Consider the following 12,077-nt stretch of genomic DNA (forward strand, 5'->3'; position numbering starts at 1 on the left):
CGAGTCCCACACACTATTGCATTCAAAAAGTCTGGCCAGAGACGATTGCTGCTCCTAGCCCTGACAATCCATACTTGCAGGTCTATTCGCTATCTGATGTTGCTCTTTGCAAGGGAGTCCTGGTTTGAAAACCTCAGTGGCCCACCAGCACGATTTGTCTTGTACCAGGAAGTTGCCTTTTTTTCTGACAGAAAGGGACAGGATGAACCTTTTGGGAGGCAGTAAGACCAGCTGCCAATTATCTTTCCTAAAAAAACCCAAACACATGCTGCAGACCCTCACTTCATCTGATGGCAAACTCATTCCTTGCTCAGTCCTCATCACCCTCCAGGAAAGTGGATGAGCCTGGAAATCACTGGGTTTTCTGGACATACACTGTTTACCTTAAAGGTGCACTAATATCTATGCTCACAAGGTATCACAGGGGTTCACAGCATATAGGCCTTTTCTTCTGCTGGAACGAAACACACAGCACACACCTAGAAATGTGTACCTTGAACTCTTATTTGAGAATCAGAGCTTTTCAAATCTACAGTTGCTTAGGCTGCTTAACTGGCAAAGCACGTTAAAGGTGTAAAACTTTTCCAAGAAATTTCTCGGCTTAAATTTTATTTATAAGCACAACCTATAGGTATTTAGAAAGTAGCTGTTCTTACTCATGAGTGCCTAAAATTCAATCAAACCTTTTGAAGGTTTCCTTCAAACCAGGAACAGCGTTTTCCACTATTTCCAGGTTCTTTGGTTTTGAAGAGGTTTTTACATTTTGAATCAGTCTGTCTTCAGATGAAGCTAGCCACTTCTCTCCACCTTCACTGCCATGAACTTGTTCTAAGTCCCCCTACAACGGATGTGTATGTTAACTAACCTGCTCCTCTCTCTAAACCCACATTTAGGTGACTAGATGGGTGAAAAAGACAACACATGCCCAGCGCATGGGAACGAATCGATAACTATTGCCTCTGCATTGCTTACCCACAACTTCCCAGCCTCAGCGTCTCATTGTCCACCAAGCACCTAGTGAAAAAACAGATGTAATTGTAAAAGTTACTGCAATTTTGAAGTTGTGGGATTATCACTGGGCAGAAAAGTTCAAGACATCACACTACCTGGTGTCAAAACACAGTGCTCAACCTGTTCAACCTCTTCTAAACAAGGGACACTCTCCGGCAAACTTGTAGCAGTAACTTCATGGCCATTTGAAAGCTTAGTTTGGTACCTTCTGTTGAGAACTTGCAGTTCTTAGGAAGATCAAACACTCCTGCCTCAAGCACAGCCACATTTATTAGCATGGGGAACACCTTTGGGGATTGTAACAAATTTGGCTAATTGTAACCCACCGGTACCACTCCGCTAGTTTGCATTCAACAGTATACCTGACTACGTGCCCCCTGAGGCAGTAACTGTTCCAATCCATTTTCCATACCCCTCTTTGGGAGAGAGTTGTTTCAAAGGACACAGGAAAAGCTGTATTTGAAAAAAAAAAAACAACAAAAACAGGGGGGGGAAAGACAATTCTAAAACCTCATGGATTTATGTGAGTAAGCCTAAAGCTTTGCAGAAACTTAAGGCAAATTAGCTAGAATCTGAAATTGCTATTATCTTCTTTGCTATAGACGCCTACACAAAATAGCTTACAAACTCCACCCAAAAAGCAACAGTTCCTAGGTACTGCCTTTTTTATTTGGGTTAAGGTTTGGGAAACCATAGAAAAGTAGGTACACCAGAAACATCAGAGAGGACTTCTCCAAAGGAAGATGAGACTGAGAACACTTCCAAATACACTGAAAACTGTCAATATATCATTAAACAATTACTTTAGATGCTAAAACTTAAAAAAAAGTGTTGATAAGATATACTAAAATACCGCCATCTCCCCCCAAACCCAACTGTGATAAGCAGCAAGGGCCATTTACATTGAAATTACTGAAGCTACATGGGATTAGGTCTGCTGCAACTCAAAAGAAATTTTCACCTCACCTGTGAACCAAGCCAAAAGCTAGCACAGTATCTTTCAATGTAACATATTGAATATTATTTGCCACCTAAAAGCCCACCCGAGTTTGAAACCATTGCTTCTGTTATCACAGCTTTCAACATCCAGCGTCATTTTTAAGAAAGATTCATCATGTACTGTAATAATGAACATCAGTGTTTATTTTCATTTTGCTTTAAACAAATACAAATGCATCTCAAGAGTCCAATGATTCAGCTTTCCCCTTACTAACTTAACAGTGAGGTGTTTTTAAGTAAGGCTTTATGACTGACAAGAGGTCCTGAAAGCTGCAGCTTCCCATTCCAGTTCTCAGCATGAAGAACTTGTCTGAAGTTACAGCAAGGGCCGGCAAGAACTAAACTTGCCCTACGATGGTGTTTCGTTGAAACACTGTCACCTGCACCGCTTTGCGTCCCCAGCACTCAGCTCTCGGAAGTCACGGGGCAGCCAGGGAAGAGGGAGCGGTCCCAGTGGCAAGGACGAAAAAAACCAGGCCTCCAGGCCCGACAGGCGAACACGGAACAGCTCTCTCCCCTCGGGTCCCGCAGCGGCGCCCCCGGCCCGGGCTAGAGCTTCCGCTGCTTGTGCCGGGGGTGGCTCTTGCAGCAGACGTACAGCCGGCCGCGCCGCCGGACGATGAAGCAGTCCTTGCAGCGCCTCTTCAACGAGGTTTTCGTCTTCAGCCCCGCGCAGAGCGGCGCCAACAGCCCGGGCGGCGGCGGGACGGCCAGCAGGGCGCGGGGGGCGGCCGCCCCGCACCACAGCGGCTGGGCCCGGCTCACCGGCGCAGAGAGCGCCGCCGCCGCCGCCCGCCACCACGGCGCCAGGGAACAGAAGGACGAGCGGCCCAGCGAGCGGAGCGGCCCGGAGGCCCCGGCCAGGAGGGACAGCATGCTCCGCGCCCTGTGGGGACAACGCACCGATGAGGACACCCGTCCCGCTCTCCTCCCGCTTCCCCCCCTCCCCGCCACCGACCGCCCCCAGCCCCTAACGGAAAGCGCCGGGCACTGACCAGCACCCCTGCCGCAGCCCGCCGGTCACCCCCGCGGCCACCCCCGCGCGTGCGCGCAGCCCGCGGCCCGGCGGAAGAGCGGGGGGCAGCGGGGGCGGGGCTAGGGGTGCGCCTGCGCCCGCCCAGCGGGGGTCACGTGGCCGGTCCAAGATGGCGGCGCCCGGTGCGACCTTCTGCCGCCTACTGCCGCTGAGCCGCTTGCTGCCGTCCCGCCCGGTGACGGTGGTTGCTGCCTCTGTTCGCCCCTACGGTGTGCAGGTCTCCGGTACCGGCGAGCTGGTGACGCACACGGGGCAGGTGAGCGTGTGGGGCTGGGGCAGTCGGGGGTCGGTGCTACTCCTCCGCTGCCGGGGAGGGCGGGCGCGTCCGGGCTGGGCCTGCCGCCGGGCCGGCGCCTGAGGGAGAATGGGCCTGGGGCCGATAGCAGCACCGCTGCTGTGCTCGTGCACGTAGTACGTGCTGTGGAAATTCAAGCTGTCGGATGATATCTCGGTAAAAGGTACGTGTGGCTTCAAAAAAATAAAAAAAAGTTGATTAGAAACGGTCATTAGCCGTTACCGAGTGTTGTGGTCTGAATGTAACGTTTGATGTAGCTGAGGAGGTGACAGAGGGGAGGTACGCTAGTGTCAGTGCCTCGTAACTCCATTTTATCTGTTCTTTAGTGTAAAAACTGAGCATGCAAACAAGGGAGACTTGTGCCGTACCTTTTGGAGATGTGAAAGAGGCACAGCTGGTGGAGCTAATGTCGGAAGGTTCTCACTGTGATTGCTTAACTCAGACATAAATAAATATGAAACTTGACTTTCCAGGTTTAGCTCACCTTCCAGATGGCAGTGTGGGATCAAAGAACAACATTACAAGTAATAGATTTTCTGTTTGTCTCTATGATCAGAGATAAAGCTCCTGTTTACTGGCTTTAAACACCACCACCCTTTTCTTTTCTGCTTTCCTACCTACAATTTATTTTCCTGTGTGAGAGAAATGGAAACTGCTTTTTCTATGCACTACGCATTTGTAAGATGATGTCAATAGTTGAAACTGAGGTTGAAACCATTTAAGCTATTTAGTCTTGACAGGGCTGCAAGCCTCTGTGTTCTTTATTTATGGTTATTGCTTTTTAAATAAGATCAAGTTATTTTATTCTTCAGGTATATGAAGAAAAAGATTATAGAAGAGTTAGATTTGTTGGACGACAAAAGGAGGTAAGTCCTTCTACTATTACTCATGGGAGAGGGGATGGTTTGTGGTGGTTTTTTATGTCTGTTATTGATGTCCTCAACTTGATTAGCATTTAAGAAAAAACAACTGATAAATCAACCAAAACCAACCAAATAAAAAAATCTTTCCAAAACCAAACTGTTCTGTAGTTTGGTTTTTGGTGTGGGTTTTTTTTTTCCACTGTGGTGAAAAGTCTTCTTTTAAGACAGCTTGTAGTAGCTTTTGTATACCTCCCTACTTCTGGCAAATCTGAAAAATTGAAGAGTTGCCCTATATCTGTTAAGTGCTTACATTTAGGCTGTGAAAGCTGTAGGCACGTGAGCATCTTAAACTTGGACCATTTTTTTGTTTTAAGAAAACTTTAAGCATGTTTTTAGCGCCCTTTGTGTTCAGAAAAATCACATAATTAAATGCTCTGCTGAATTGTGTGTCTGAAGCTTAATTTGCTTCTGCAGTTAAAATTTTGATCTTTACCCAAACTTGAGTTTTTGAGGCCACTAAAAAACATGTTTTTGAGACTTTCCAGAGTCTAGGAAGCATTTGCTGAAATAGTGATGTAACAAAACTAAGATTTAGAGTATAATAACGAAGCTTCAAAGTCTAGTAATATCAACAAATGTATAATAATAGCCACTGTGAAATTATCTTGTGGGCCTGTCGCTGCTGTTTATCAATAGCGTGGGTATGTGAAACTTTAAGTCCTTTAGCACTGAGTTCTTTAAGGATCAAACATCACAGCTCCATGAAGGATCTGCTGGCTTTTGGGAGAGAAATTTGTTTCAGTAAATTGTATTCCTCGATGCCTGGACAGCTGATTAGTGTCTAAGTGTGAATGTATATTAGAATAATTAAATATCAGGTGTGGTAGATTTTTAATGCAGTTGCGTATAATTATTCCCCTCCTAAATTAACCTGAATTAATTATGCTGATTTCTGAGGTTTTATACTGAGTTTATCTTGTTGTGTCATGGGTACAATTTAACTTGTGCTTTGTGGCAAAAGTGGGGATTCTACATGGGAAATAGTTAAATGAAAATGTTACTTAAAATGATGTAGTTTACTTCTGGGAGGATAGTGACAAAGTAGGTCTCTCTCTAATGCAATGTCTGCTTCTGTGCTAGTTCTATAACTTTGTAGGAAATGCTTCTTACGCCTAATTCTCCATAGGGTACTGGTTCCTCTGATGTGTCTTTGCCAGCAGCTGATTTCAGACTGTGGTGAGGAACACCAGGGTTTTCATTTTGGCCCAGTTCCTCCTCCTCCTCCAGCAAAAGACAAGCTTTAAGTCTGCCGAGTAAGATTTAGTATTAGGTTTTAATGTGAAATCGGAACAAAATTTCTTGTTAAATACTAAAACAATCCTCATCGGTTCTTATTAATGAGATCTGTCTGTAGGGGTTTCACCATTATCCCCCAGTGTGTTTCAGCTGCTGGTATTTCAGCTGTGTCTGTAGTCTGAATGTTGTCTTGTTTCTGAAGCTAAAGCTAGCCTGTGAAGTTGGTGACTGTACTTCCTTGGTTACCTCTTCTCTTTGCCTTCAGAGTGTTACGGGTGGTCAGGTCTGGCTTGTGATTAGCCCAGTCCAGCTGTGGCAGCTTTCTTGTCTGGTGATGCAGCTGCTGTATGCAGTGCCCTCAGGGAGGATGTCTGAGCCTGTGCCTGGGTGCTGTGTATTGCTCCTCTGGGCAGTGGCCAGGCCCAGGGTCACAGCCCAGAGTATGTGGCTATTGTTCCCTCAGTTTTGCCAGCTTAATCATTAATGAAATCCATGTGTTTTTGCTAAAATCATTGTTCTCTGCATTGGTTGTGCAGAACCAGGGGATTACTGCTCTGGTAAGGGCCTAAAGCAAGTAGCTGTCAGAAAACTGAGCATGGCAACTGTTAAACTGCATCTGCTGCAGTCTGACTAGGCTCATGTTGCCCTTGTACAATCCCTAAGGTACCACACGACCTAATTAAACACTGCCATTCCTGCTTTGGCTTTACCCTTTCTGCTGGGCTGGTGCAGCAGCTGTAGCTGTGAGGAGAACTGACCTCAGAGCTGGTCTGGTTAAATACAGTCTCCTCCTTCTCTCTGGATCTTTGGATCTGTGTCAGTTCCAAGTTTGGTTTTCTCTCTTGGTCTCCCAGGCCATGTACTGGCACAGGCAAGTAGGTGGAAAGAAGCAGCAATGGGACTCTCAAATTGGCACTATGGCCAGGATAAAACCTCCTCGTTGAATGTGCATTGGGCAAGGAGCATTTGCATGTGCTGAGGGAAATGGCCTCTTCCCACTAACACCACTGTGCTTTATTTGAAGGGATGTGATGTAACTTGAAATGACTTGTTTTTTTCCTCCTAGTTTTTCTCAGTCTGTTTGCTTCTGGCATGTATTCCCTGTGAGTTCATAGACTTTCTTGTTTAGTAGTCTGAGCCACAGACAAGGCCTAGCTGTACAGTGAATGAGAGGTTCTTGCTTCTCCCCTCTCCCCACAAATACCTTTATTGTTAAGAAATGTTGGGAGGAGTGGAGTTCGACTTCTGATCTTGAAGCAGAGGTGCATCATGGTGCTAACTCCCTGCTGCTTTAGCACGAAATGAAGGACGCACTATCTTGAGCATTATTAAAAGCAGCAATAAAAATCCTTGCAGGTTGTCAAAGATTACATATGACTTGTAGGACACAGACCTCAGGGAGTAGGGTTCTTGATGTTGCCAGTTTGCTTCAATACCAAAAATTAAATTTTTGTTAACTTTGGCTATCATCTTCTTTAGGTAAAGAAAATCTAGTTGTTGGCAAAACTGACTTTTCCAGTGCTGTACTGAAATGCAAATTTTGGGGAAATTTAATTGAAGGCTTGGTGAAAGATCCTAAGTTGTGCACTAGAACTATATAAACATACTATTGTAGTTCTTAAGGATTCATTTAATGGACATTTAGGTATCTTTTTCCTAAGAATCCTATCTTCATTCAAATACCAGCATGTTTATGAACCTTATCCACAGAGGAGTAGATAGTGCCTTCTTTGGGCGTGCATATAATTTTATATTTGTGTATGTATAACATCACCTTTGAAAAAACTGGCTTCTCCTGGAGCACGTTGACTTGAGGGGTAGGGGTAGTTTTCTGCTCAGTGCTGGCTTGGAGTGGGTTGGAACAGGCTGGTGTGGATGAGGGAGGAAAGTGCTGTGGCTGGGTGCTGTAGGTCCTGCTGAGGTGTGAGCCGCTGTGTCGCAGGCCTGTCTGGAGGTGGATGTGTTTGCTGGGCCACACAGGTGTGCTCTAGGAAAAAGCCCTGCTTGGTCAGTGATATGCATATTCAGTAAGTGTGCTAAGAGGGATTTACACAATAGCATAGTGACATTTAGAGATTTTGCTTTTTATAATGCTGAACAGTTTGCCTTTCTGACTTCTGTTATGCACCATGTTCATGTTTTCCTGAGATTCCTGTGTAGTGATAGGATAAGGTACACGGTGAGAGGCTCTAAATTACCAGCAGTGGTTTTATCTCACTCCTGACCTTACTTGTCCCACTATTGTTTGAGTTTATCAGCAGTGAGTCTCTTGCAATTTTATCATGTAGTTGCTGAAGCACAATACAGAGGCAACATCAGTTGAATATCTTCTGTTCTTGGCTGCTTGTTCCTGCTCTGCAGAATCTTCTTAGGTCATGTTGTAAACCTGAGTACTGATGTGGCCTGTGTATGAGGGGAAGATTACTTATGCAGAGTTTAACATGCATAGTTCACTGACCTGGCTTATAGCACAGCCTGAGTTGGTGTTGGAGGTGGGAGAAAGCCTATGCAGGAACTTCTCAAGATGGTTGTAGTAGAACTGCTTGGGGAAGTGATAAATAACAATTGCTTTCTGTCTGAATGGGGAAGGTATCTGACAGTTTTCTTTTTCTCCTACAGGTGAACAAGAACTTTGCAATTGATTTGATAGCAGAACAGCCTGTGAGTGAAGTTGAAAGTAGAGTGGTATCATGCGACGGTGGTGGTGGAGCTTTGGGACATCCTAAAGTATACATAAACTTGGTAATAACTTTGTTCTGCGTATAGCATGCTTTGTAAATTCTTGTTTGTAATATTATCTACTTTTTGGCGTGTTAGTTTAACAAAGTAAAAGGAGTAAACCATTTGAGAAGCTTGTTTTATTTGGTGCCTAATATAAAACTAAGAATTTTTTAATTGGAAGAGTTAGAAGGCTTCAATTTGAAGTTACATAAATTTATTTTTTAAATCTTGATCTGTTTGATAGGACAAAAAAAAATTTTAAACAAATTAACTGAAGTAATATGAACAAGCAGTGCTTGGAGAACAAAAAAGCCCCATGTTTGCTGTGTTTTGAGACAGTCTGACTATTTAAATGCCACTGTGTAGATTGAGGATACATTTGTAATATTCTTGGGAATATGCAGTTTATTCTGAATCTTGCAAGTTCAAGGAAGAACAGGAAAAAAACCCAACCCAAACAAACAAACAAACCCCTCTTTCAGTCTCTGCGAATCTTGGTAATTTTGAAGATTGAATGTTTCTATCACTGTCAGAAAATCAGCAAAGATTAAGTGTTGTCTTATCCTCCTATTGACAGTAGTGATAGTTTCCAGTGTATTGTTATTCTAGAGAGTAAAAATACTGAGGCTACTGACATACAGCCTCAGTGAAATCAACGATGACCTGTTGCTTAGGCACTGTTCTCAGGCAGAGAGACTGAGATGCAGGTGTCTAAACGCTTGTTCACCTAAACTTTGGCATTTATTTAATATCCAAAAGAATGATGGGGGACAGCTAGTGTCCTTCAGTATCAGTGGTGTTGTGACTCCTGGCTATAATCACAAGTACTTTTTTGAACAACGTAAGAACTTAGTAATCATTCATTTTATATAATTCAGTCAAACGCTCAGCGGTTCTAGTTCATAATACTTGGGAAGCTTGTGTTTGTCAGTCTTAAATTAACTTCTGTAGTACACTGCTGATTAGTTGCATTTGTGTTGATTTGTTTGACCTGTGCCATGCTCTTCTTGAAGAATGCTTTAGATTTTGTGAATTTTGAGATCCTGTTGTGTTTAACAATCAAATTACAAATGTCTGTGATTTAGCTCTTGAAAGCTAATGCCTGCAAACAGAGAAAATGGTGTTAGACCAGCTTGTTTCCTCTAGCCCTAACAATTTCAATTCAGGCTTTTGGGGGTGGAGGGTAGTCTGGATTTTTCAATTTTAATCCTGTATTAAGGAAGGGGAACCATGAGTTTACTTCTTCATGACCAAAAATTTGTTTTGTTAAGTAACAGAAGATCCGTGAGAGTTTATCTAACTGTCTTTGTGTTTTGTTGTGTTAGGAAGTACTGTAACAACAGCTCGCAGTCAGTCATATTTCTAAATTTTCCAAAATAAATGTATCTTTTGGAGAGCAGAATAACATTTTGTACAGTAATAACTGCTACTTTTCTCCAAAATGTTTTCTTTCAGCATCCCAGAATCCTACTGAAGTTTCCTTCTACCTGCAACTAACTCTGTCAGCTGATACTACTGTCCAGAATTCCTGTCTATATATAACTTGGAAATGCCAAATCCTGTTCTGTATTACCTTAATTATGAAATGATCTTTTCAGAACACTGGAAAGATATGACTGAACTGACTTAAGATGTCCAGTTTGGTTAAGAGGATCTTTTACTGCTGAAGAGACACCACCTGACTTTAAAATTAACGTTGTGATTAGGCCTGGTAGTTAAAAGGCTGGCAGAAAGGAAGCTGTGTCGGATACAGAAATCGAGCACAAACCTCATATCGCTGTTCTTACTTTCAGTGTTTCAAATAAGATTAAACTTTGTACTTCAGCTATACTGATCTGTTTTTAAGGTGGCACATATAAATATACAAGAGAATATTTGTAATTTCTAGAAGTTTTATAAAGAGGAACTAACAGCTTTTGTATTTTTATATTTTTCCAGGACAAAGATACAAAGACTGGAACATGTGGCTACTGTGGACTTCAGTTTAAACAAAAACATCACTGAGATTATCCCTGCATGCTTGCAAATTTCTGTTCAGATATTAATGTTTAACTATAAATAAACAATATATTTAGAAATCAAAGATTAGCATTTGTGGTGTGATTAACTATGGGAAGTCCAGTTAGTACCTTTTTAAAACCCAGCTTGTCAAGTGTTTGAGAGCTGAATGGTATTAAAATATCTGCTTTGTACTTAATTGGTTTTCATAGAACAAATGTCCTGCCTTGTTTGGCAGACTTCTTGCAGGCTTGGAAGTGGCTTTTGGCTGCAGCATAGGTTTGGTTTGTACTGGGTAGTTTTGTATTTTTTCAACACTGAATTGGATGTAAGTGTTTACTTGGAGATTAATTATCCTAGATGTTTGTCTTTTGGCGTTGTTTGACACTCTTTAGTTTGTTAATGGCCTGGTACCTACAGCTAGATTCATAAACAGAAGCACAAAGATATTATGAGCCTCAGGATTACAACACTTACTCCTGGAAGCAAGATTGTCATCCCTGAATTAAGGAGCTACACTTGCTACTGGTTTAAAAGAAATGGACAGTGCCTTAGAATGGTAGTTAGTGTGAGCTGGAGAACTACCTGAGCTAGCACACGTGAAAGGTAAGAACATAAGCATTTGTCCTCCAACTGATAGGACCAGAGTTTAAGTATCTGATTCTGCTTGGGATTCAAACCACTTTAGGAACGGGGTCTTCTCAGACTCAAAGTGAGATCTGCTCCATTACAGGTAGCAGCTTCTGTTCCTTTAATGCAAATAATCTGACAATGACAGCATCCACCTAGGCTGTGTGAGGCTGGCTGTAGGACATCTACCTTGCTTAATTTCACTTACATAGCATTCAGTCATATAAGCGTGACTCTCAAACAGAGTGTGTATCTGGAAAAGGAGGGTCAGAGCTTTGATCTTTGCTCCGAAGAGCATTTTAATCTGTTGTCAGTAAGTGACTTTCCCCCCCACCCCCCAATGCTGGTGGTGGAACATGGTCCCAGGTAGTAACTGCTGCTTGGTCAAAGTTTAATGGGTTGTGATTCTAAACCTGCTGTTTATATCGCTTTAGTTAAATTGATGTGGTGGTATCAAGGTAAAACAAATTATGTAGGCCTATGACTGCTTAACTCGTTTGTGTCAATTTATAGATGAAGTTGAATCAACACAGTCAGGCTTAAAGCAAGGTCTGACCTATCCTTTCTGTAGAAGTTGTGTGTTAGAGGCAATACTGCAATTACTCACATACATGCCCCTCCTCTTTCTTCATTCATTCTACCTGTAAGAGCTTAACATCCCTTTCTGTCTTCCCCTTCTTCCCTCACTTTTTCTCCTTTCCATTGGTGCTGGTTTCAGTGATCATCTGACTGGCCTTCAATTAATTCTTTGTAATGACCTAGATTTAGGAAGTAATATTAGTTATGCATTGTAAGTTCAGTGTAGGTTACTGAACACTGGCTTTTCTGTAAGCCCAGGGTCTGACTGAGGCTAGAGAGCTGTTATGATGGTTACAGCTTTTTAATGTTAGTACAGTGGCCAAGTTCAAGAAGGCTTAATGTATGTTGTGTTTGGAATAGCATCTGAACATGTACAAAGATGGCAAAGGATCCTTTCATAAAACCCAGTAACTTGGATTCAGCCTGTCTGACCTTATGCAAATTATCTGTCAACTGAACACAAATGTGACATTATAAATGGTCTTCTGGTAAGTTCATTGCATGCTCTAAATATAACATAATTACTTGAACTTGCAATGTCTGTCTTTAAGTAGATGTCTGGTTGCTTTTTAGTCTGGCACCCTACCAGTTTGTAGAGCGTCTTGGCTGGCACAGTTGTCTCATGGTGCAATCATCTCTTCAAAGCGAC

At 42.8% G+C, this 12,077-nt stretch overlaps 2 protein-coding genes across 2 annotated transcripts; one reads left to right on the forward strand and one right to left on the reverse strand.

The window, feature by feature from the left end:
• Positions 1 to 2,136: 2,136 nt before the first annotated feature.
• MRPL36 (mitochondrial ribosomal protein L36) lies at positions 2,137 to 3,038 on the reverse strand. Its single transcript, XM_040588702.1, has 2 exons — positions 3,006 to 3,038; positions 2,137 to 2,896 (listed from the first exon to the last, which is right to left on the reverse strand). The coding sequence occupies exon 2, from the start codon at positions 2,884 to 2,886 to the stop codon at positions 2,560 to 2,562; it is 327 nt and encodes a 108-aa protein (XP_040444636.1). The 5' UTR covers positions 2,887 to 2,896; positions 3,006 to 3,038; the 3' UTR covers positions 2,137 to 2,559.
• Positions 3,039 to 3,119: 81 nt separating this feature from the next.
• On the forward strand, positions 3,120 to 10,304 carry NDUFS6 (NADH:ubiquinone oxidoreductase subunit S6). The gene is made up of 4 exons (XM_040587970.1): positions 3,120 to 3,302; positions 4,154 to 4,207; positions 8,120 to 8,242; positions 10,160 to 10,304. Exons 1-4 carry the CDS (start codon positions 3,156 to 3,158, stop codon positions 10,223 to 10,225), a joined length of 390 nt encoding a protein of 129 aa, XP_040443904.1. The 5' UTR covers positions 3,120 to 3,155; the 3' UTR covers positions 10,226 to 10,304.
• The last annotated feature ends 1,773 nt before the right edge of the window (positions 10,305 to 12,077 follow it).

This window comes from Falco naumanni, chromosome 3, assembly GCF_017639655.2.
Source record: "Falco naumanni isolate bFalNau1 chromosome 3, bFalNau1.pat, whole genome shotgun sequence".
Taxonomy (NCBI): Eukaryota; Metazoa; Chordata; class Aves; order Falconiformes; family Falconidae; genus Falco; species Falco naumanni.

What these genes read in the sequence shown, in the direction of transcription:
- MRPL36 (XM_040588702.1), bottom strand. Translation starts at nt 2,886, where the DNA reads ATGCTGTCCCTCCTGGCCGGGGCCTCCGGGCCGCTCCGCTCGCTGGGC.
- NDUFS6 (XM_040587970.1), top strand. Translation starts at nt 3,156, where the DNA reads ATGGCGGCGCCCGGTGCGACCTTCTGCCGCCTACTGCCGCTGAGCCGC. An exon ending in TGGTGACGCACACGGGGCAG is followed by an intron (nt 3,303 to 4,153) that starts GTGAGCGTGTGG and finishes TTTATTCTTCAG; the next exon opens with GTATATGAAGAAAAAGATTA. An exon ending in TTGTTGGACGACAAAAGGAG is followed by an intron (nt 4,208 to 8,119) that starts GTAAGTCCTTCT and finishes TTTCTCCTACAG; the next exon opens with GTGAACAAGAACTTTGCAAT.